The sequence below is a fragment of the Brienomyrus brachyistius genome, chromosome 22, assembly GCF_023856365.1.
Source record: "Brienomyrus brachyistius isolate T26 chromosome 22, BBRACH_0.4, whole genome shotgun sequence".
NCBI classification, from domain to species: domain Eukaryota; kingdom Metazoa; phylum Chordata; class Actinopteri; order Osteoglossiformes; family Mormyridae; genus Brienomyrus; species Brienomyrus brachyistius.
In genome coordinates this window covers 14905046-14930308 of record NC_064554.1, presented here as the reverse complement: position 1 = coordinate 14930308, position 25263 = coordinate 14905046, and the positions used below count along the sequence as shown (strand labels likewise).

The 25263-nt window shown below is 43.9% G+C and overlaps 1 protein-coding gene across 2 annotated transcripts; it reads left to right on the top strand.

The window, feature by feature from the left end:
* Positions 1-1533: 1533 nt before the first annotated feature.
* Positions 1534-24808, top strand: LOC125717679 (V-type proton ATPase 116 kDa subunit a 1-like). Of its 2 annotated transcripts, none has more exons than XM_048990859.1 (21): positions 1534-1672; positions 2815-2985; positions 3654-3732; positions 3837-3934; positions 4060-4188; positions 5912-5994; positions 7019-7145; positions 7430-7512; positions 7637-7730; positions 9732-9944; positions 12770-12920; positions 13379-13518; positions 13791-13954; positions 14069-14159; positions 14295-14413; positions 14535-14745; positions 14849-14956; positions 15122-15229; positions 17801-17918; positions 18826-18994; positions 22938-24808. In XM_048990859.1, the coding sequence occupies exons 2-21, from the start codon at positions 2869-2871 to the stop codon at positions 23029-23031; spliced, it is 2496 nt and encodes an 831-aa protein (XP_048846816.1). In that variant the 5' UTR covers positions 1534-1672; positions 2815-2868; the 3' UTR covers positions 23032-24808. The 2 variants fall into 2 exon arrangements, with proteins under 2 accessions (XP_048846816.1, XP_048846815.1); XM_048990858.1 differs by having other exon boundaries at positions 5885-5994.
* The last annotated feature ends 455 nt before the right edge of the window (positions 24809-25263 follow it).

The following is a 25263-nucleotide window of genomic DNA, read 5'->3' as shown; positions in this document are numbered from 1 at the left end:
CTACATGATAAAGGGAAATTTAAATTAATAAAACATATCCATAAGGTCCCAGAGTTACAGGAACATAAATGAGAAATCAGAATTAGATCATATTAGGAACATTGCTGTTCCAAAGGTACCTATTATTTGCTTATTGGTCTAACCGGATAAGTGAACTCATCAGTATTAAAGAATTGAATTTTAAAACATTAAAATTGGCTATAAGGCGACAAATAGAGAGTGGATTGAGTTGAATCAGGTGTCTCTGACTTCAGGGTTATCACATGCGAAACAAAAAACCCGTCTTGCTGTTGTTCAAATATAATGGAAAATTACACCAAATCAATGCAGAATAATTGAGAGGCAGTCAAAACCCAATTTGTCTCGCTAAAACAAATAAGACACGCAGATACAACACAGCACGTACTGCCACAGATAGGATGCAAGTTTCTAACAAAATGGGTTCATTTCAATAGTTTATTGAGAAATGTGTTGTGTATTTACGTGAACAATATTTTACAAAACAATTTGACAACGAATCACTCTTATTTATTAGTTTGACTTCTCACTCATTAGTTCTTGCTAAATATACCAACACTTCATTACAGTGCACGCGTGAGATTCTCCACCCACTTACCTCCTCGGGAAAAAAATCTAACATCAAGTAAGTGCAAGAGCTGAGAGCAAGTAGGCAAAAGTCTCGAAGTTTCATTTTCTTCACGGAGCATCGAGATTATCTCTCGCTGATATGACTCCTTGAATCAAATTATCTTTAATTAATTAAAGTATGTTTAGTTGTAGCTCCATCATAGCTATGAGAATTTTGTGTTCAATGCAGGTGCATTACCATGTAGTAAATATATATATATATATATTACCAATAACACATGTACCCAGGTACTAAAATGACAAGTTTTGACCCCCTGCGGAAAAATGCTCCAGGACAAATGTACAAACGGGACCTGGATACTGGATATGGGCCTGGTTCTCCAGCTATTTAGAGCTATTGCCAAAGCTCCACGCTGATCACGGGATCACCCTGACCTCAGCATGTAGCATAAACACAGTGATCGCATGTTCCACAACATTGCAGGCTGAATAAATTGAATAGGCGTTTTCCCAAATTCAAGAAGAGACACAATGAATAGGTATCCCAGTGACATAAGAAGCACATTGAGAGCAGGTTAGTAGATAAGAAATTAAGGCATCGAACACCAACAAATATTGCGGAGCGTTCAGTGCTTAAGGCATCTGGAAAATATGTCTGGGAATTCAGAAAGTAAATAAAAGCACCACGAGTAATATTTCATATATTGTTTTATTTCACGTATTGTTTTTACTGACAGTAGTTCTGTAAACAGCTTTAATACCGCAGTACATAATTCATCTGAAATTAAAAAGGACTCGATAACTCAAGATATTTAGCGCAGCAAAGGTTCCATTGCTTTAAACTGTCAAGATGAGTCTAGTTTGACCTCAGGTGTTAAAAATGTTTTACTTAATTTCATGTTTTTTGGCGACACGCCTTAAGCAAGGGCAATAGCCACACATTCATAAAGCCGACCGGGCGGCGACGCCTTCGGTCACGTGTCATTGCGTGCTCTGACGTCACGTACGTAACAGCGAAGTCCGATCAGCTGATATTCGCCGTGAAACAAGGCAGCGCTGAAGTCATCGGAAGGATACAATTACAGTAAGTTATTCTCTTATTTATTCTCATATTTTGACTTTAGGTGCTATACGTTAACTTAAATATTTTGCTTGACGTGTTACTAGGTTATTCTTTAGCATTTTATTGTTTTCGCTTTGTTTCTGTTTGAGTATAATTAAAAGGATTTCGCGTTAAGTCGCGTAAAAGTTTACTTTTCCCCCGACGGCTGGTTTCGCATATGGATATACAGACTGCTAAATACTGCTAGCTGGCATTAATCTCAATTATCTGATGTCGTATTTATCCCGCTGCCTGTTATGACAATATCGGGAAGGAGATGGCTGTTAAATAAGACCGACATTTCATTATAAGCTTACAAGTTTCGCCAACTTTCGAAAACAGCTTTTAACGCCAAATTGTAGAGTTAATGACCAAAGAAACTTCACCCATTAGGCTGGTATATTTGCCTTTCTGGAAATGGCAGGTGAGCCCGTCTTTCGCCTGTCATCCACTATCAACAACTTAGCTGCTGCATGCTACGAACTGCCACCAGTTGCATTCATGCTTGACAGACAGTCGCATTTTGTTTGTTGTATTTCATTGTATATAGACGGCATTCGATAGCCAGATTCCGCTTTTATCAGCACCACGCTGATGCACTTTACTTGTTGTCAAAACCGCTGTCTTTGGCAGGTAAATACCAACATTTTAATCACGAACTTTTCTGAAAAGTACGTCGTGTTTCTGCAAATAACGTTAAAAGGCAGGGTTTTATGTATTAGTAAGACTTTTTCCAGTCTTTAACAAAGCGTGTTGACTGTTTTGGAGCTCACCCAAGGTTGTAATTTATACTTTTTTCGAGGAGCTGGAATACTACCTCTCTAACTAGTACCCAGAGTTTCCTGGGTCAGCAGTTTAATCCTGTAACTCAGAGTCGTTTTAGGTGAACCTTGCACTCCAAGTACCCTATGTAAAGTTTTTCATTATTTCTCAGATCATCAAGGTTATGGTTTGAAATCCTTTCACAGCAGGGTCTGCTATTTCTCCATGAAAACATTTCAATGAACTGATATAATGAAATGCAAAATATCGAGCGAACTGATAGGTGTTGTGATGTATAATCCTGCAGTGTTTCAATACTAAACACTAAATTGTGGTGCATTTTTTCTTTATTGTTCCTGCAGTGATAAAGACAAGCGTTGCCATTTCACTCTAGCGTTGGTATACCAGCGGCCACCATGGGGGATATCTTCCGAAGTGAGGAGATGACTTTGGCTCAAGTCTTCCTTCAATCAGAAGCTGCATACTGCTGTGTCAGTGAGCTCGGAGAGCTTGGGATGGTCCAGTTTCGTGACGTGAGTTCTATGCTTCATAATGCAATTTCATCTTTAGTCTGGTGGTCTAACCATTGTGGTAACAATACCTCCTCTAACATAGGATGGTTTTCAACCATCAGTACCACGCAACCACCAATGAACTTTTTTTTTTTTTTTAAACCCCTTTACCTTTCTTGAAGACAGGCTTCTTCTCTGTAATTGCTTCGCGTTAGTAACTTCCCCGATACATGAATCCAGGGACGGATTATGGGTTGTGTCGCCCCTGGGCAAAACGTTCGCGAGGCCCCCCCCCCCCCTCCCCCCCACCACCACAACTACCACAGTTCAAGGGCCCTTGGCAGACAAATGCCCTCCCTATTGGGTCAGGGGCCCTCGTAGGCAGAGGATCAAAGAATGTAGGCCCTCTAAAATAGACAAACGAAAATACATTGTTGATAAGCGTCGCAAATTGTTTTGGGCTAGGGGCCCCAAGGGCCCCTGGGCAGCGGCCCCGCTGGCCCGGTCCGTAATCCGTCCCTGCATGAATCTACTAGGACGCGGTTTCCTAACTATTGGCTGTGACCTAAAAGTGGGTCATAGGATCATTTTCATTGGTTTGCGATTGTGACATGGTTGTTTATTTTCATTTGTAAGAATTCCTTTCAGATATCACTGTCTGAATCATTTCGATTTGCTTTTGGCTGCAGCTGAACCCGGATGTGAATGTCTTCCAACGCAAGTTCGTTAATGAGGTCCGGCGTTGCGAGGAGATGGACCGTAAACTGAGTGAGTCTCACTTCCTTCAGAGCTGCAGTCTGACAATGAAGAAATTGATTTTTCTCTTTCTGTCTGTTTCCTGAAACATAATTTTGCTTTGGATGTATATGCAGGGTTTGTGGAGAAGGAGGTCAAGAGAGCTAACATTGCCATCGTAGACTCGGGAGAGAATCCAGAGGTCCCGTTCCCTAGAGATATGATTGACCTGGAGGTATTGCTGTATTTTTGGCACTAGTTCTTTCCTTGGATTGTCCTCTAATGTCTTTGACCATCTGGAGTTTCTTTCAGTTTCTTCTCGTTTCGCTTGAGTAGCCATTGCTTGCCTCTACTTGACAGGCCACCTATGAAAAGCTGGAGAATGAGTTGAAGGAGATCAACACCAATCAAGAAGCCCTGAAGAAAAACTTCCTAGAGCTTACTGAGCTGAAGCACATCTTGCGCCGCACACAGCAGTTTTTTGACGAGGTCAGGTCCCCCAACCATCAAACTGTTGGACCACAGCTTGGTACGATTGGATTTGTGGTCCAGTTTATTGGAGAGCACGGTTGGTCTGGTCCATCAATCTGGGATTTGTTTAGGGGAGTGTTCAAAGTAAGAAAACAGTATGCCAAGTATGGACTTTTGTTTCATATGCCAAACTAGTTCTTCAAGAGTTTTAAGTTTCAGATTCATATTTAGGGAATGCGTGCTTTAAATAGCACCTGGACTTCCTTTAAGTGTCTGTGCATTGAGCTGATCATCTGGAACTAAAGGACCATGTTTACTTTTATATTATTATTATTATTATTATTATTAATAATAATAATAATAATAATAACAATAATAATAATTAATCATAATTTTCAGGCCCCCTTGAACTGTACATTGCCTACCTTGAAAAGCATTCTTAAGAATGTAACCCCTATTTAAATTGCTTCTGAACTTAGGGCTTGTTTGCTGAAATTGTGAGCTTTATTTGTAGGCTTTGGCAGCTTATTTAGTTCTCGGTAAGTGCACGTAATAGTTCTTGGTGACAGTTGCTTATTCATGTTACAGTTCTACTTTTTCTTTTTTGGCGACATGCAGTAATCAATCGTGCAATTAAAGCTTAAACGCAAAGCATGCATCTTGTTCTAAAATCTATGGGTTTATTGTAATGGAGGAATATCAGACTGTGCATGCCTATTAAGAGAAATCATTATAATGTGCATGAAATGCGGGGTAATTACATTAGTGATATGTGACACGCGGCCTGTTGATCCATTGGTTTTGCTAGGAGTCATTTCTTCCAAGCATATTTATTTCTAATTGCTGATTTGAGGGTGGCCTTGAGTAACTGCTGTGAATCACCCAATGATGTCTGTCTTTTCCTAGCTGTAAAGAGCAGCAGTCAATGCCAGCTTCACGACGTGCCCCTTGGCGAAAGGCGGGGAGGGGAAAGTAGTGGTTAATGGCATGCGGCTCCCCCTGGTCCCAACTTCCCCTTCGTCCACTCGTCTCCTATCCTTTGGGTCGCCGTTTCTCTCTGTGCTCCCGCAAACTGCTCTCCAGTTCTCCTTGCATTCTATTCCGCTAGCATGTCCCCTTGCATGTCTCTCTGCGGTCTCTCTTCAGGCACTCTGGGGTCTGTCAAATAAGTTGCATTGCTCCTTACCATACCTAAGCCCAGTGGCTTCGACATGAACTTTGCATTGATCATTGCTGAAATTCTTTTTTTTTTTTTTAAAAACATATGGTACCATTAGTGTAATGCATTAGTATCGTGCAGGCAATGAGCTTGTTAACCTTTGGTAGCGCATCCTGAATGGGCATCCCGATGGAGGAAACCACTTTTCTGGCATTGCAGTAAATGGGATATGGTGGGGCGATGCAACTGGGGTGAGGAAGAGAAGCCTCTGTGCTGCCAATCGGAGACCTCCTTTCCTCAGGTCTGCCAATCAGAGACCTCCTTTCCTCAGGTCTGCCATCGGTTTATTGACAAGGATGGTGTGGACATGCTGAAATGGCTCTCCCTATTTTCAGTTCATTTTCTGTATGTTTAAAGTCCCATTTGTGTTTTGGCTCTTTAGGTTCTGTCATTCTCTCCCTGAATATCTTTAACCCCCCCCATCTTATGTACTGTGACCTGCCGCATGCCACTAACGGGGGATGATTAGCTGTTTGGTTGATTTTGTGAATTCAGGCTCAATTGCATCATCATCATCAGCAGATGGAGGATCCCAGCCTGCTCGAGGAGTCGTCCACCTTGCTGGACCCAAATGAGGTTGGCCGAGTTGCACCACTGCGGCTGGGGTGAGTCCTGCAGTCTTCTTTTGGCATCTAATTCGACAGCCCCTTTCAAACAAACATCTCTTTGCAGATTTGTTTTGAGTTCCTGGTTCACAGGTCACTCAGATCCATGTGTTGTGAGAGAGTGCTGGTGACAGGAGCTTTTAAAATAGGAAGTCAATATCTTCAGCCTACTGGCAAAGTTAGCTTGACCTAAATAGTAGACGTGCTGTGGCCGTCCTGGCTAGGACATACTACCAGTATATCTGTCCCGTGATCATTCGAGTCCGGTGATTAGCAGTGAGAGTGTAATGCTTTCCCCAGCTTCGTTGTTTATAATTACAGTTCATATTATGAAGCACTAAATTTCTGAAGGCCTGCCATTCCGAGAGAATTTGAACATGAAAACCCAGGTACCAACTCAGAATGCCATCGTAACGCCTTGCGTTGGAGTTACTGGCTGCAAACATTTTAATCATGTCAATAAAGTTGCTGCTTAGCTATGCTGTGCACAGGCGTGCCTGTTTTATTGAAGAGATGATGGGCGTGACAGGGATCGGCTGCCGTGTAGAAGCATTGAAAGATGCCTTGGCTTTTCTGCTTAGTGAAGAGAAATTCAGGTTTGAACAAGTGGCACATCCGGTCAGCTCATGTTTTTGGCTTGATGCTGGTGCCTGATCTTGCCCTACTCGTTTTTGCGTCATCCTGGCAATCCGTAGAAGTACGTTTAGTAAACAAGCAGGGTACAAGATTGGTCACTAGGAAGTGTGGCAGTCTGTTTCACACATACTCCTATGCTGATTTCCTGGTGTGTTTTTTTTTTTTTTTTTTTTGTGATATCAGAGACTCATGAATATGACGCCAATAGCACTGATCTCACTTGGACCAGCCACCAAGCCAATTTGTAAGATCTGCAACCTGGTATTTTTGATAGAACCGTAGGGTTGGATATCACTCGATTAGGGTGTGCATCACGCGCTCCGATCACACCCTCGAGATGTTTCCGGGAGAGCTCCGATTTTAATAAGTACCTTCGTCACCCCCGCAGGTTTGTGGCCGGAGTGATTGGCAGGGAGAGGATTCCCACCTTCGAGCGGATGCTGTGGAGGGTGTGCCGCGGGAATGTTTTCCTGAGGCAGGCGGATATCGAGGACCCCCTCGAGGACCCCACCACGGTCAGTGGTGCCTGGCCGGCTCCGGAATCTGTCCCTCATTATCCTTTCCCATGGATATCTGAGGAAATGCCTTCCTAGTGGACTTCTCTGCATAATTAACAGCGGAAAGTTTGCCCACCGGTGCTAATGATAGCGCTCTCCGATTTCAGGCTCTAGTTTCGTTTCTTTGAGCCAGAACACCCTGGCTCCCTGACGGATGTGAACTGTTACGATATTATTCGCGTACATGGATTTCTGTCTCGTGAGCCAACCGAGCCGAGTGACCAAAACCACTTCCTTTGCAGGGAGACCATGTTCACAAGTCGGTGTTCATCATCTTCTTCCAAGGTGACCAGCTGAAGAACAGGGTGAAGAAAATATGCGAGGGGTAATTTGGTCTTGCACTGCTTTGATTTTTGTTCGATACTATTTTTTTCCCCCGATAATAATTTTCTAGGATGACTCTATCCATAATGCATAGCACTCGCACTCAATATCTCTCTACCTTACAGATTCCGTGCATCACTGTATCCCTGTCCCGAGACCCCCCAGGAGAGGAAAGAGATGGCTACCGGTGTCAATACCCGTATAGATGACCTTCAGATGGTGCGGATCTCTGTGACCGCAGTGTGGCAGTGTGTGTGCATTATTGAGCTATAAGGCTTTAGGCCCTGATAGATGTGTTTTTGTTTATTGTTAATCTTGCGATTCGCACCAATGAGGCATCCCTGGCTTATCCAGACGTTGCCACCGGGGTCAGATGGATCAAAGAGGAAAGGCTGGAGTCCCAGGTGCAGCTTGTTGTAGCGTCTGAGCCACTTGCAAAGCCTTTCGTGCCTTTTTGTTGGCAGCGCAACTGCGGAAGTTGTGGGTTGGAGTGAAACAGAATTTTGGATCGTTTGGGAACGTCTGCAGCTATATATTGAATTGTAACACTTCAAAATTTCAACAATTCCAATGTGAGCAATGACTGCGATGGATGCCTTGCGTTCATGCTTTGGGCAGGGATAACGTAAAGTACTATGAGGCGATGTAATGTTGCAAGAATGAAATGGTATTGAAATGCAATAGAAATCATGGATAGCTTGATACATTTGGCAGAATGTAGGGGTTTGCGATGCCAGTAGCCATTTCCATTTGTGCAGTAATTTTGAAGATTCCGCATCTAGATGAAATCTTCCTGCTGAGACCAGTTGTAAGCTGCAAGCTTGCCTTTGCTGAGAGGAGGGTGGAGGCCACAGTGTAACTACATTAGAGTAAATCTAGTAAGAGTGAAACATTTCGCCAATAAGCAGGGTTTTTTTTTATACCTAATTAGGCTGGCAAGCAGATAATTCTATCAAGCTGATTTCTGTAAACATTTGTGGTTGTTACTGTGATGTAGTCCAGGGCCGGTCACCCCCTCCCACCCCCACAGTGTAGCAGTGCAAGGCTGGTTGAGAACTTAAACAAGGTTTTCGGACACCTGTTGTTAGCATTCACGATTTAAAATGACATGCTTTTGCTGTTCTCTGCCAGGCACCCTTTGAAGACTGCAGTAGGGAATGGGCGACTCTAACCTGGCCTTGTCTTTGCCAGAGTGGGGATGTTTGGGGGGTGTCGGGTGGTGGTATGACGCTTCCCTTCAGTGACGCATCGTCATGGCAGCAAACGGGGCGTGAGGGTCAAGGCTGTGTCTGCTCTATCAAGTTAAACACGGCATGAGCTGCCTGTCAGATGCGCCGGCAGTTTGGATTAAAGGGAGGCTGCATGTGTCCTTTTTCTTGAGAACGATGAGTCCAGGAAACGGACCAGAACCACTTGAACAATGAGTCAGGGCTATATGATGAGCATTAGCATGTGAGGTATGACAATTATTGACCGTATCGGGGTAGGAAAATGACTTTGCTTTGGGACTCTGTACTTTGAGCACGGTTAGCCCCCGCAGGACACCCACCCACCTTCGCCCCCGCCTGCATAGTGACCGTTCCGGCCTACGCCTCTTTCCATGCCAGGGGGTCTCTTAATGCCCGTGCAGTGAGTCATTGGCGGGCCATGCCTTGGTTCCACGGGCCTGCCAGGCCTGTCGGAGTCCCTCAGTCTGGATCGGTTGCAGCTGCGCTTGCTGTCCCTTTGCGGGGGTGAGATCAAAGCCTCAGTGTGCTATGGGGTGTGGGGGGGTCTGTTAATTGGAGTGTCCCCATGAAACAGATGTGCCCAAATCCACAGGTTGGGCAGTCAAGTAGGGTTACGGCATACCGCATAGGCGTGACTGTGTGGGTGAGAGAGAACTCCTGGAGAACCAGTTACATTTTCCCATATGCTTAATCCCACTTCCTTCACCAAATGGAATACTCTGATCATGTATTGCACAGTAAATCCCATTATTGCTTTTTAAACAGCCACACACGACCAAATACAAGCTGGCATTTGCGGTGTCAATTCATAGATCTTGGCCAAAGTGTAGGGTGCAACTTAATACTGTTTGTGGACTCTGTGTGTGCGGGGGGTGGGGGGGGGGGGAATTTAGTGTCGCACCCTGGGACCCTTGACGGAGTGCCAACCTCTTCTCGTAGCTCCTGTCGCAATGCTGTGACCCCCCCCCCCCCTCTGCTTTTTCTGTGTCAGGTGCTGAATCAAACAGAGGAGCATCGCACAAGAGTTCTGCAAGCTGCCGCCAAGACATTGAGAGTGTGGTTCATCAAGGTGAAGAAAATGAAGGCCATTTACCACACCCTGAACCTCTGCAACATCGACGTCACTCAGAAGTGCCTCATCGCGGAGGTGTGGTGCCCCGTGTCGGACCTGGAAGCCATACAGTTCGCTCTACGGAGGGGCACGGTAGGTCCCCCCCCCCCCCCCCCCCCATGCTATTCACCCTATCTTTAGCTTTAATTGGGGAAGCAGTTATGAACTGCATTGCTGCTAATGATTAGGGAACTGGATGCCAAAGCGGCAGTTTATATTTGGTTAACCAAAGTGATACCATATCCTTTATGAGGGGAACGCTTACCCTGAATAGAAGTTCAGGAGAATCAGATTCAAGATAATAAATTTATGAATAACTTAGTGACTCACTCTCGAGTTCCTGCAAAGATCCCAGAGTATCGGCAGGCAGTGAAGGGGCAGGAAACCTGGCTTGACTGAGCTATCCGCCCTGCTTTGCTTCTTGAAGGTCTTTCCAGATGGTCAAAATGTGATCCTTATGAACGGATGCCTCACATGCCTTCTCGTCCTCATCAATGATAGACCGGGTTGAGCCATTTTGCCAGCACTTTTGAGGACTGACTTGCATGTTATATCTCTGCTAGTTAAACCTGTATATCTTGATTTTGTCCTTGAAGTAAATAATTTTAAATCAAGGGAAAAAGGGAAATAGGGGAGAAACACCTTTATGTTGTTACAGAATTGACCCATGTCGTATTACCTTCATATCACCTTGAGCATGCATTAATCCATCCACCCTTCTATCTGCTTTACCAGCACAGGGTCGCAGGGTTAGCTTGGAGCCACATGGCTCAAGGTAGGTGATTAAATAAATAAAATAAAAAAATTTAGCTGACAATTCTGCTCAGACTAACAGTGGCCATGTACTTCAAATGAAATCGAGGGTGTCAACGTCATTTTACCAGTGTGAGTGGTGACCGCTGTTTCGGTACTCCGCCTTTGTAGGGTCCCCGAACTCAACTTGTTTGTTCTGATTGGCTTACTTAATGTGATGTCGTGGGATTGGTCAGCCGGACTAGTTATGCAGTTACCAGTATGTTTTGCACTACACCGTGCATGTCTGTAAATACTATAAATGAATATGACTGTTTGTGTAAATGGTGTAGCCGTGTTTGCCGTGGAATGTGTGTGTTTCGTTAGCTCATGAGTCGTGTGAATTGCTGCTCGGTCTGTCCCGCCTCTAGAATTAGACCAATAATTTTTAATAATGAGAGTAGCTTCCATTTTAAAACAGCTGTCGTCTCCTTTATTAAAAGTACGTTTCTCTGTGCTCTGGCTGTGGGTCTGACGCGTTGAAAACACTCTCCGCCCTCCGGTGTTGTGGCACGGCATACAGTTGAACAAACAGGTGGAGTCATTTTGAGAGCGTGACGGATTGCTCTCGCAGACATGTTCCATTCTGTTTTATCCGGACGTGATACTCGGGCTGCCTTGGGTCACATATAACACATCATTTGCCCGTTGCTGAGGTGTTTTCTCCTCCTCTCTCCTCATGTCATCCTGTTTCTCTTCTTCTCTCCTCCCCTGTCTCCCGGCCGGTCTACCCCCTACTGTGATGTTGTATATGTAAGGTCGGGCGATGGCCTGCTTTTCGCTGGTACTTGTGACTAGTGACATGGTATATTGCAACAGCAATAAAGGGTTTGAATCAAATCAAATCAAATCAAAAACCTATTAATATGTGCAATATTTTCACGTCATTTTAATCACACTTATTTTAATCACACTTTTTTTTGTATTTTTTTTGTTTTTATTTTGTTTACATTTTTATTCTTTTATATTCAGTTTTATATTCTTGTTACTTATCTTCTGTTTAATGCTTTCTATAGCTTATTTTGTATTCTGTTCATCTTATTTTTTGCAGCGTCTCCCAGTTTCTTTGTACCTTATGCAGTGACAGAAGAGGCCATGCATTCGTCCATTGAAGTGTGTGGCCATCTTAACTTGAAGGAGAAAAAAATGTTATGATTTTAAAAAGGTTACAAAAGAAAAAGATTTGTAGTTAAGCCTTGAGGTACAGATACTAACTTTTCGCGGGTTTTCCCCTTTTATTAATTAGGTGTGCATGTGATTTGTCAGGCATAGTAAAACTTGCAGAGACTACAGCCGGTGACGCCCAATTCTGCAGCCTACGTCAAGATCATAATGCGCTTTTCTTCCTGGAGTCTCCCAGGCTGAAGTGACAAGTCCGTGGAGCATGAACTGCTAGGAAACTTGTGTTTGAATCTGCCAGCACGAGGGTGGAGAGAGTAGGATGAAGAGCTGAACCGTCAGCTGTTACACTGCGGCGACGGCAGGATGCGTGTCGGGTGTCGCTGTGGGAGCTGCAGCCGCTTCTCCGCTGTCCCTGTCCTGTTGTGCTTCTGCGCGAAGTGTAATGTGCACTTGAGGCATAGCTGTCTTGGGCAAAGAAATGTCCAGGCAGTCTGTACATGGCGGTTTTCTTAAATTTCGAGTGGTGTCTTGACATGTATAAATATTTCCTTGACCCTGCTTACTTGATTTCGCAGAGAACATAAAGTTGCCTGCAAAAAGGGAACTAAAAAAAAAAAAAAAAACTACTATTTTTACAAATGTTACCCAGAACTGCAAGAGAAATTCTAACGTGAGAAGTCTTTAGTTTTTTTTTGTTTTTTTTTTAATGTTATACGTTAAATTCGTTGTTGTTGAGGAAAAACAAGCTGTGGTGTTTATGGTCTGGACCAGTACTGATGATGAGTCTGTCTTATCTGCACCGAGCACGAACAGTCCGTTGTGATAGCGTTCATCTCGAGGCGGGAGAGCTGTCTCCTGCAGAGCCGTGGAGGCAAGGCATCAGTCTGTGGTTTCCGTTTCCGCGATACGCAGGCAGCTGTGCGGCGTGGCGCTGTGGTGTACTGGGTCCGAACCAAAGAGTATGTAGGTGTGGTGTAACTTTAACTCTTGTTTCGTTTTGGCAGGAAAGGAGCGGTTCCACAGTGCCCTCCATTCTCAACAGGATGCAGACTAAGCAGACCCCACCCACCTACAACAAGACCAACAAGTTCACCTCCGGCTTTCAGAATATCGTGGATGCCTATGGGATGGGGACGTACCGCGAGATGAACCCTGGTGCTGATTTACTCCTTCATACGTGACACTAACCCCCCCCCCCCCCCCTTGAGTTATGCTACACATACACCTTACTTTTACGGCTGCCTGAGCCACGCCTTTTCAGGTACAGCCATGAGCATTATACGCACCTCTTTCATTTTCTTTTAACTCTCACACGCTCCTACAGTAATTGTTACTATGAGAAGTGACCTGGCGTGTGCCTTTGGGGTCAATTTGACCCTCGGGGTAGGTGTGAGAATTTCGAACAAGCTATTGACTAATTCTACTGTCTGGCCTCCAGCGGAAAACTCTTCAGTGCAATTAGCAATGGAGAGTACTGGTAGATATGACTAATTTTATACATTTGCACACAAGCATGTTCTGAAATGACTCAAGTCTAAATGCTAGTGTCTGCTGGGGCCTTGCTGAACTGCCTGCCTTCCATGAATGACAGTTCTCTTGTTATCTCTCGACAGCCCCTTACACCATCATCACTTTTCCATTCCTTTTTGCCGTCATGTTTGGGGACCTGGGACATGGCTTGCTTATGACCCTCGGCGCCCTCTACCTGGTCTTGAGAGAAACACGGATCCTCTCCCAGAAGATTGACAATGAGGTGTGGAAGGATGCCACCATTGGGGCTTTACACCCCTCAACTTTGTATATTAAAATGTGTTAAAGGGGGACCTTCTAGAACCTTTGAGTTCAACCAGGCATCAAAGATGTATGTAAATGCGGAATTACTCTGGATCACTTAATAGGAAGCAAAGAACCCAGAATGCTTCATTCTCTGCTACGTATAAGAACATGGCTTGAAATATGAATAACGTTCGGTGGAAGTTCGAGGGTTATGTTGCCCTTCCTAATTCTCCTTCACTCACTGTGTAGATGTTCAACATGATCTTCTCTGGTCGCTACATCGTCCTTCTAATGGGGATCTTCTCCATCTACACGGGCACCATCTACAATGACTGCTTCTCCAAGACGTTCAATACGTTCGGCTCAGCCTGGAGTGTCCGGCCAATGTTTGGCGAGAATGCAACGAACTGGACGTGCGTCAACTGTTTCCTCCATTCTGGCCGGACATTGCTTGTCTTGCCACAGAATGACAATGGTGTAAAGGGTGCTAACAGTAAGATTTAAACATTACACTTTGCACTTTTCAGATTCCATACACTTCAAGGCAATAAGCTGCTGCAGCTGGATCCAGCAGTACCAGGAGTGTTCACTGGACCTTACCCTATTGGTATCGACCCGGTAATTATAATTTTGTCACTAGGCCCAGCTAGGAGTAGACATTGTGATCATTTTGTGTTTGCGGTTTTTCTTTAAATCTTTGGTTGTGAAAGTTTGGATTTAAACAAATCTCGTGTGTGCAACTGTGCTACACAGATTTGGAATCTTTCCAGCAACAAGCTGACTTTCTTGAACTCCTTTAAAATGAAGATGTCTGTCATTCTGGGGATCATCCACATGATGTTCGGCGTCACCCTCAGCGTGTTCAACCACATGTAGGCCGTCGGGCTTAACCGGCCGTTCCCATCTCATGTCATCTCGCATCATTATGCTGTCTTCATGTCTGTATCCTTTTTGGAAGTTTTTACCAAGTTTTTTTTTCTTCTGATTTTGCAGGTACTTCAAGAAGCCCCTCAACATATTCTTGGGCTTCATCCCCGAGATTGTGTTCATGGCATGCCTCTTTGGGTACCTAGTTCTCCTCATCTTCTACAAGTGGATCGCCTATGATGTTACCACCTCTAAAGATGCTCCCAGCCTGCTCATCGCTTTCATCAACATGTTCCTGTTCAACTACAGTGACCCTACAAGGCTGTACACAGGACAGGTGATTGTCCCTTTTGGCTTACACTTGTAGCCCTGCCCCACCACAGATTTGGGGTTCTGTGCTTTTTCCAACATCTGATATAACTTTTGTTTTGCCTTTGTAGATGGTCATCCAGTGTATGTTGGTGGTCATAGCCATTTTGTGTGTTCCCTGCATGCTGATAGTGAAACCATTTCTTCTCCGGCGTCAGTACTTGTGGAAGAAGCACCTGGTAAGTTTAAACGTACTCCTTGTCTGAACAAATTTCCGTTTGTAAATTAATTAAAAGTAAATTAATGAAATCAAACGGCGCTTAGGCGTAAAGCATAAAGATTAAAGAGCTTGCCTAGTGTGTGGGATCGTTAGCAGAGACGAGTGACCCTATCGGACCCAACAGGGGACACAGAACTTTGGCGGGATCCGGGTTGGCAACGGGCCGACAGACGACGAGGCCGGGATCATCGAGCATGACCAGCTTTCTGAGCACTCGGAGGATGAAGAGGAGGTGAGGATGACCTGTCCCGAGTCTCTTCCTGTGTACTTCCCGAGTCTGTTTCACTTTCTGACTCGCATTTAACATTTCAGCCTGGTGAGAAATTTCCAGCCTTCCCTTGCTTCACTACCAGTGACTTTGACAGCGTTATTAACATTGACACCGATTGCCTGTTCAGCTGTCTCACTGAAATTGCCGTATCCGTGCTTAAGAACTAGCAGTGACAGACTCTGGGAGGCTTAGCAGCTCGGGATAGAGAATGATGTGACTGGACTATATGGTTATTTTATACCCTTCGATTTCAAGGAGTAAATGGAATCAAAAAGTAGTCTCTTGCTGCTTAATTGCAGAACAAACTTGTACATAAATGCTGGGAAAAGGTGTAGTCAGAATTAAACTGAACCAAGACCTCCATTTGAGCATACAAGTTGCTATTGTTCAGGTACTGAGCATATTGAGGTAGGATTACCTTCAATTATTCAGTCATTGCTAGAGGCTTCAGCCATGGCAATTGTGAACGACAACCTGGCAGACCAGAATTCTGGCAAAAGGCTCTTTTAGGGGGGTGGTATCCCTCTCCTAACAGAAAACTCCGACACATCTTCCTCTCGGAGGCCCTCAGCTCTGGTGCTTGCAAGAACCCCCCCCCCGTAAAAAACCGGAGCCTCCTGCCATTTTCTGCTTCATTCTAATCTTTCTTTCTCTTGATCTTTCCCTTCCTGTGTAGTTTCTGAGTGAAAGTACGAAATGGCACATCTGGTCATCTCTCTGGACGAGAGGGTCTGCTTTATAGCCTGTCATTAAATAGCTGCAAGCCAAACTTAGCAAGTTCTTATTTTGCATTTCCACTATGGAGCTGCGCTGCTCTCTCTTTGTGTCAGGGCTTGTGGCGAGAGAATTATAGTGTATTTGTGAGTGTGTCCATGGTTTTGATGTTGGAATTATCCTTGTGAACCTGTTGCCCTCTTCCTTGTTATGGCTATGGATCCTTGAGCTAGTATTCCTTGTTTGTTAGTTTTTTCCAAGCACAGTAAAAACAAAGACAATTCAGGAGGCTTGCTAGTACGTCATTGAGGATCGATGAACATTGGCCTCATCTTGTCTGCGTGATAGTGTGGTTAGTGCAGCACACGTCTTCCCGTTGCTGTGGAGACACGAGTGCAGTTCTGGGTGCACTGTGGTTCCGGGAATTCCTCGTGGCAGGGAGTGGGAGCTGCAGGGTGTGATGAAACGGGGGCTATTCCAGGTCCTTGGAGTCCAGCCTGCTAAAGCGGCAGAGTATGCCAGACTAGCGCCTCATGGTCATCGTTTCCATGAGGCCCGATCAAGTAGGAGTAGAGAGTCCCTGTGGAATTTCATTTTGCCACTACATTAGTACATGTAAACGGAAAAATCTTTTAAAAATGATTGCCGAATTTTTATATTGGGGAAAATTAATCAGTGCAGATTGTTGCCGTTTACAAATCTGATGGCAAGTGACCTGTGATGTAGACGTGAAGGAGGCGGCATTGTCTGCGAGTTCTGGCACTACTGACTTAAAAGTAACTAGACGACATCATCCGTGTTCATGGTTCCCTTTAGGGGAAAATGAGATCAAATGAATGTCATAATAATTTCAAAGACACAAAGGGCTGAAAAATATTCGTGTGTGTGTGTGTGTGTGTTTTAGTCAGCGGGTGACCATGACAGAACAGAACATGCCCGCTGCTGCATAAATACCTTGTTGTCATTAGTTGTTTGTTTTTTTTTTCCATTACTAATAATTAATTGCTTTCTTCACCCTGCAACTAACTGAAAACTAACCCGTAACAGGCAGAGGAAGTGGTAAGAGACCGCTGCATGTTTACATGCACGTTTTGTCTGTCTGTCTGTCTGTCTGTGTATGTCTGTCTGCCTGTCTGCGCTTCTGCCTGCATGGCTCTGCCCGCTCAAATGGGTTAAGGTGCATGTGCGGTGTTGAACTCTCTGGGTGGCCCATGGCTGAATCCATTTTCCCTGGTATTGGTGACCGTCTGGCATTGGTGCTGCGATCATTACGGGTAATGCCGTAACAGTCGGTTTGGTCGAGGTCTGGAATCCTATCAGCTAAAGCCAACGTGTCAGCACTATAATGGCATGGAATCTTTCACCTGTATCACTGGCATATTTCTACCTGTTTTGTGTCTTCGGATCTGTTATATGTCAGCTTGATACATGGTGAAATAATGTGTCGCATTTCTGTACCAGGACGCTTCAGTCTCCCCTCAGTTAAATCCCTGTACCCCGGTTGGACCTTGAGGGTGCAGTAACATCTTGGCCATAGTATTTTTCTTTTCTCATTAGTCACCTTGTACCTTCGTGGTTAAATATGCCAAGTAACGGATGCTTTTTAGATTGACAAGGTCAATGGTGTCATTTCCAGTCTAGTAAAATTAGACTGAGAGTCCCTTTCTGAAGCATAGGTTTACACCTTTACTAATATTCCTTTAACAAAGCATCAATTGACATGACCATAGTGGTAACTGCGCTTTTGGGAGAGCAGCCCTTTCAAGCTAGGAGTGGAGATATTGATTCTGCCCTGATCCCAATCCCTTGTCTCTGCAGTTCGACTTCGCTGATGTGCTCATCACCCACGCCATCCACACTATAGAGTACTGCCTGGGCTGCATTTCCAACACTGCGTCCTACCTGCGCCTTTGGGCCCTGAGCCTGGCCCATGCACGTGAGTCCTGCCCGACCACGCCGCAGAAACACGCTGCACACTCGCAGCTCCAGTAGAACATCAGAAAGCGGTCTCTTAGTCCTTACGCCCCTAGTTTTACATTTTGAATAAGAGTGAGGCGTTAGCTGTGCCATAACATTAGGTTTGTGGCGGGAACTCTAGATGCTCATCAGTATTTGCCTTGTCACAGTGGAAGTTAAAAATTTCAGACAGGCATAAATAAAATGCAGACACCTTAGGATAGGAGAAGATTCCTGTTTGGGTTCCTTACATGCAAAGGAGACAAACCCTGGCTTACAAATCAAAATAAACCTTTTCTGAGAGTGAAATCCCTGCACAACATCACCAGGACTTTCCTTATCGTTTTTTCTTGGCTCGGCTCTGCAGTCTGCCAAGGCCATTGACCCCCACATTTCCCTCTCTCATCACGTCTGACAACCTGCAGGCATTTACTTGGGTTAAAACAACATCATCTTACTGGATATAATGTTATACATATCTTTGTCAGTTTAAAGACTATAAGGGTTACATGTTCTTACCCTATACTGAGTCAGTTACGTGATTCATTACCGCTAAGTCTAGACATATCATATTACCTATGTTCTCTAATCCAACAAAGCAAGAGTTAATCTTCCATTCGATATTCTGTTCTACATAGACTAGGGGCTGCGCTACCCTCCCAGCCGGGAGAGTAACCCAAGGTCATGCTACTGTAGCACACCAGGATACACTGTTGCCATCATCTGCAGCCCTCGTAACTATTTGTGTGGCATATATTTGCGGTACATAGTCACATTCACAGTTAACAAGGCCTTGGGCGTTGACGGGGATCCCACAATGAGGGACACCTCCTTGGTGAGACTGAAAGACCCTGACCATGACCTTGTTCGTTCTTCGTGGTGTGCAGAGCTGTCCGAGGTCCTGTGGTCCATGGTGATGCGCATGGGCTTCTCGCGCAGTTACGTGGGAGTCGTTATGCTGTTCTTCCTGTTCTGCTTCTTCGCCACTCTCACCGTATTCATCCTGCTGATCATGGAGGGTCTTTCGGCGTTCCTGCACGCGCTCCGTCTTCACTGGTGAGTTGATTCTGCCTGCGAGCCTTCTACTGGGGAGGGAGATGGTACTGAGGCTGCTTGAACTGCATTGTGGGAAAAGTGAGCGAGAAGTAGTGTCAGAAAGGGGTGGGCAGAGCTGACTGTGTCCTTTTAGCAAGCTAGATTCTAAGGAACTGGGAGGATTTGAAGGGGAGGAATTGGTGGCAGCTGTTTCTATATAGGTGGGAATTCTCTGCATTCCCAAAAACAAACCCTTCCTTTTTCTCAATTTCTATAATAAGATTGTAAAGACTTTGCCATCCCTCAAGATTGAGTACCAACTCAAACTGGACTGGACCGAACCTCCATTGAAGCTGTTTAAAATTATTCTTGGTTAAACCCAGAATAAATGTATCACAAATACGATACATATGCACAGCTTTGAGAAATTCAAAAAGGATATAACATTTTTTTTTGTTCATATGGTAAAGATATTTTCAGCTTAAAAAGGTAATGTCTGCAAGGAGTCATACACTCTATGGGAGACGTCTCTTATTCAGTGAATTCAGGTGTTTCATTCAGACCCAGTGCCACAGCTGTATAACATCAAACACCCAGCCATGCAGTCGGGTTTACAAACATGTGAGAGAATGGCTCATTCTGAAGAGCTCAGTCAACTGAAGTGTGGTACTTTCACAGGATGCCACCTTTGCAGTTCGTGAAATGTCTTTCATGCTAGATATTCCACGGTCGTCCGTAAGTGGTATTATTGCAATGTGGAAGTATTTAGGAACAACGGAAAATTAGCCTCAAAGTGGCAGAACGCGTAAGGTAACAGAGTGGGGTCACAGGGTGCTGAGGCGCTTAAGTCACCAATGTTCTGTTGACTCAATAACTGCAGAGTTCCAGACTTCCTCTGGCATTAACCCCAGTACAAAAACGCTACGCTGGGTGTTTCATGAAATCGGCTTCCGCGCAAACGTCACGCACATGGTCCCAGAGGTGTGAGTCGAGAGTGTTAACCACTGCACCGCCGGGCCGCCCCTACGGAGGAACAATTCATAAACATACGTTTCAAAGGCTTTTGTGGGCAAATGCATCAAATTTCTGCAAAGAGTCTGCTGTCCTTCAGAAGACTGCAAAGTCATTTTCTCAGAAGCCCCTTTCCGACTGTTTTGGGACATCTGGAACATTGACCATGTGGAGTAGAAAAGGTGAATGTCCTGTGTTGTGCCAACAGTGAAGCATGCTGAGACTATTCAAATCTGGAGTTGCTTCTCGTCCAAGGGAGTAGGCTTATAATAGGCCTTGAATAAAGAATGGTATCAAAACGTGCTCCAAGAGCAACTTCTCCCAATGAGCCAGGCGCAGTTTGGTGATGATCTGTGCATATCTCCGCATGATGGAGCACCATGTCACAAGGGAAAAGTGATAACGAAGTGGCACAGACATCAAAACATTAAGATTTTGGATCTATGGCCAGGAAACTCCCCAAATCTTCACAATAACATTGAGAACATGTGGCCAGTCCTCAAAAAGTGGGTGGACAAGCAGACAAGGCAAGAATGGATGGCAATCAGTCAGGATTTGGCCCAGAAGCTGATATCCAGCATACCAGAGCCAATTGCAGAAGTTATGAAGGAGGATCAACACAGTCAATTTTGATGTATTTGGCAACTTATAAATAGCTTTCCAAGATATTTATACAAGTTCAGAATTCTTCAGTATGAAACAGTTAACCATTTGTTTAATCGTTTAAACTTAGAAAGTGCTTCGTTCTGTGCTTGGTCTCTACAGTCGTGTGTCGCTTAACGATGGGGATGCATTCTAAGAAATGTGTCGTTTAGATTTTGTCGTTGTGTGAACATCATAGTGTACTCCCACAAACCTAGATGGTATTTCCTATACTGTACACCTAGGCTACCCTAAACGTTTTTAATAAGCCGAAAGAGTACAATGATAAACAGAGCATAGTAAATACATGAACTAGTAACAGTTATATCTCTCAATTAATATATAATGTACATAATTATGTCCTATGCTTTTATACAACTGGCCGCAGTATTTACACGTGCATTACCGCAAACGCGAGAAATGCTAGGACATCACTGGGCGACTCGTTTTTCAGCTCCATTATTAGACCACTGTCATATATGCAGTCTGTTGTCGACAAAAACATCGTTATGAAGCACATGACTGTTTGCATTTCAGGTCTTTGACGCCCCCTATTGGTGAAACTTTGCAGTGCATTGAAAAACAGATTATTGGGCTTTAAGATCTGTACTGACAGCCCGGTGTTGCTATGGGGTGCTGGGGAATGGTGTCTGGAAAGAATATTTTCAGAGGAAATGTAAACTCCACCCCATAGAACTTTTGCGGAGGGTAAGTGCATTATAAATGACCTACATTGTGGTCTCTTGCACCCCCACTTGGCTTCATGAAAAATATGCAATAGTAACAAAGTAAACATTGGGGGGGAAAATATATTAACGTTTCAAAATATTTCCGTTGCCATTAAAATCCTCCTACATCCGTAATTAATGTCCATTCCGAAGACACTACGCTCCACATCTTTTGGCAGTGTTTGTTTTTGGATTTTTGGAAAATGATCAAAAGTCGCATTAATATTAATGGCTTAATGATCAAAAACGGTAAGATGATTTGCTCTACTTTGATATTCATCAGCATTTTGGTCACAGGCTTTTCTCAAGGACGTCTCGTTCTATAAATATGGGTTTGATAAATGGATACGGTTTGCTTGCTTCCAGGAACTTTGTGAAAATTATTACATTTTTGTAATACGTTTTATTTTGTACCGTCTGTTGTCATGCCTGTTTAAAGGAGCCTCATGTCTGTGCCTTATGTCAGTCTGAAGAGTTCAGGCTCGTCTGGTCTGGTGTCGTGTGTAAGCAAGAACGGCCGGTGCATCTGTACCAACACAGATAAGAATCCACCAAATCACCCAAGAGTTCAATTGCAGATTTTCTGAACTGGAGCCTAATCTTATTAGTGAGCGACACCAAATGCAACAAACCAACAAATATCACCAAAACAAAAACACCATATAAAATGAACCGGGCCCCTTAACCAATGTAAACATGGGAGGAGGTTAATAACCGTAACATCCACTACAATCTGTGAAGGAATCTTACAGTGTGGACGCACATCTGCTCTGACTCGGCGAGAAAGCTGATTGGCTGTGCGTAGGGCAGAGGAGGTCGACCTCGACGTCTATCCCTCATTAAGCCCCACTGGTGGTGATGGTGTGTGTGTCCCTAATGAACGGTGCGAGAGAGTCCAAAAATACGGAATACATCCAGCGATGAAAGAATTCCCCATGTCCAGGCAAAGAAGTGTCCTCATGCAGATCTTTGAGACCTTCCAGGAAGGTCCTACGTGCCCCTTTTTGTGTGGGACCCTTACGATGCTCACTGCTGGCATGTTCTTCTCGGGTCGGCTTCAGTCTTAATGCCTTCACATCTGAAATAGTGACGATGAAATAAAATCCAGTTTATATATAGCCGCTCATTTGACCACATGACTAATGTCGTTAATGGCACTGGGCTGGAACTGGTTCCATTCAGAGAATAACGAGATTGCCTCCGGTTTCAGTGCCTAGTATTTTTATACCTACTGCGTTGATTGATGTTGTTTACTTACTAAAGAAACAGCCTTAGGTGGTATCGCCAAGGACGTCTTGGGTCTCCTTACAAGCGGTTTTGTATACCTGTCCCCCCGCGCCCCCCCGGAGGTTCAGTCGATTGGTAAAATCTGTATGTATAGAGCAACTAGTTAAGAGGGATCTGAAATTTTATCTGAAGCCAGTCACTTTCTCGAGATTGTTACCCAACAAGCTAATTTACTACATAATCTTCTGGAACAATAGTTTCCCCACTGAAGTTGGCCAGTGGTGATTCTCCGATGTTTCAGCTTCCCGAACTTCACCCCTAACCAGGTCTGAACTCTCTCTCCCCTTTTCCTGCAGGGTTGAATTTCAGAACAAGTTCTATTCAGGACAGGGGTTCAAGTTTGTTCCATTCTCCTTCGACAGCATCCTGCAAGGAAGATTCGATGATTAAATAAAGCACAGCCGTCACTGCCTTGTAAATCACGTGTCACCCCGACCTTCCAGGAATCACCTTCCTGTTTAGTGTAGTCACACTCTAGTCTCTGACCAACATCTGCTACAAGACTGTGTGAGTGACTTTGTGTGTTCTTCTCATTTTTATTGTGTGTGTGTTTTTTTTTTTTTTTTTTTTTTGCCATGACTGAATTTCTTTGTTTTTACAAGCGACATACTTCTGTGATCATCGAAGGTTTTCAGAATAAGCATTAAAGTATATTTTATACCTTAACTTTTATAAACAAATATTTAATATTAAACATTGCAAGTAACACGAATCATTTTAAAATCTACTGCTGGGGGGTAAGCAAGTGATCCAGCATATTCAAATAAGCTGTTTCAATCTACTATCACTTTAAAAAATAGAAAATGTCCATTATTTATACATAGTTTTACATATAAGTCATTTTGAGAAAGATGAGATCTGTGGGGTCTGCATGGTGTACTATTCTGTCTATTTTGAACTAAACTGAACTAGAAACAAGAAAGATAAGGAAATTATTTGTTATATAATGAGATGAGACAGAAATTGTGTGCTGTGTCATAGAGGCATTGTCTGTGTCAGGGATCCTTGAAAACTCTTGTATGGACAAAAAGGGTAATGCTTATCGCTTCTAACTAAATTTACATAATATATGCAATTCATTTCTGTAGTAGGAAGAATTGTTCTAGTGAATCCTGCCTCTGAAATCTTTTGTTACACTTTTACACTTACACCATTACACTTCTGATTCTGTTTCCTGTTGTGTTTGGCCAGTTGCATCCCCTTTCTTGGCTCCCTTGCCAGCCATTTTGCTTGCTCTCCCCCTCAGATGAGTACCATTCGCTTCGTGAAGACTTGCTGTTCAAAGGGACGATGCATAAAATGGACTAAATGCTGTCGGAGGCTCTGTAAATTGAGCATGCATTTTATTGGTAGTGGTTGTTATGAAAATGCTCCATGCAGTTGCTGAGAAATATTCTCTGGAGATCTTGCATGTGCCATTAAGCTTGGGAAGATTGCCGCTGCTAGAACAAGGCATTGATTCAAAGGGCAGGCTGAGGTGTATTGCACCTTTATCAAATCTAATTATAACGGGTCAGCATGGTCTCATTCTGCAGGAGATTGCTGGCCTTTCACCACCAGAGGGAAGTGTTGAGTAACTGTGACCTAATTGATGTCTGCTGATTGCCAGTTATATCATATATTGCTTTGCGAAAATATATAACGTGAGTACAAGTTGGGCAAGCTGCTACATTCCAGAGAAACATTTTCCTCACCAGTAACGTGAAAACGGAAGGGCACTACACGAACGGGAGGACACTATCTCAGTCACCTCAATTCACCAAATTCCTATTTCTATCCTGCAGAAATATAACTTGTATAAAAGTATATTTGACTTAGTTTGTCCTGGAACTCATTTCTCCGGTGTCAAACACAGAGTTCCCAAACATATCTGTTGGAGTGACCGAAAAAATATTTACCTGTTTGTCACATTTGATCTGCAGGTGATTGTGAAGAGTAGAGTTGTGTGCACTTATCATTCACTTGTTTTTTGTTCACTCTGTGTTGATTTATATTTCTGTTAAGGACTTGGGCAGAATGATGTGAAGGGGTAGAGATGATGATGGACCATTATTGGTACAAATTGCTGGGTGTGAGCAATCGGTGTTGTCCAATATGTTGCGTGAGGTGTGCATTTTACATCGGGACATGTTTGCGCATTGAAATTTATTAAAAAGATGGGAAAGAGGATGGCTGGTCACGTGCCCTTTGTGTATGGAAGCAGGTTCAGTATTTGACGTCACCAGTTGTGTGTGTGTGTGTGTGTGTGTGTGTGTGTACGTGTTGCATGCAGAACAATGGTGAGGACCTTGTACCACAGAGTTATGGATGCTGAATGGAAGTCGTACACTATTATACTGGCCCTCAGGATACTAGCTAATCTTGGCGGCCATGAAGAATCATTCGTAACTATATAAAATATTATAAACATTACAACCCATTTACCGTGGAATGCATCTGTACATTACAGCAAATTTGCATTTGGAAAAACTGATACAACCTTCTGCCTTTTAAGACAAGTCTGTCTTTCTGTGAAATACACCTAGTTGTCTGTGATTCTGTATTTGTGGAACCACAACCACCTCGAAGTAGTTCTCCAGCCGGTCCAGAGATGATTGAACTCTTCTGTCCTCGAGGATTGTA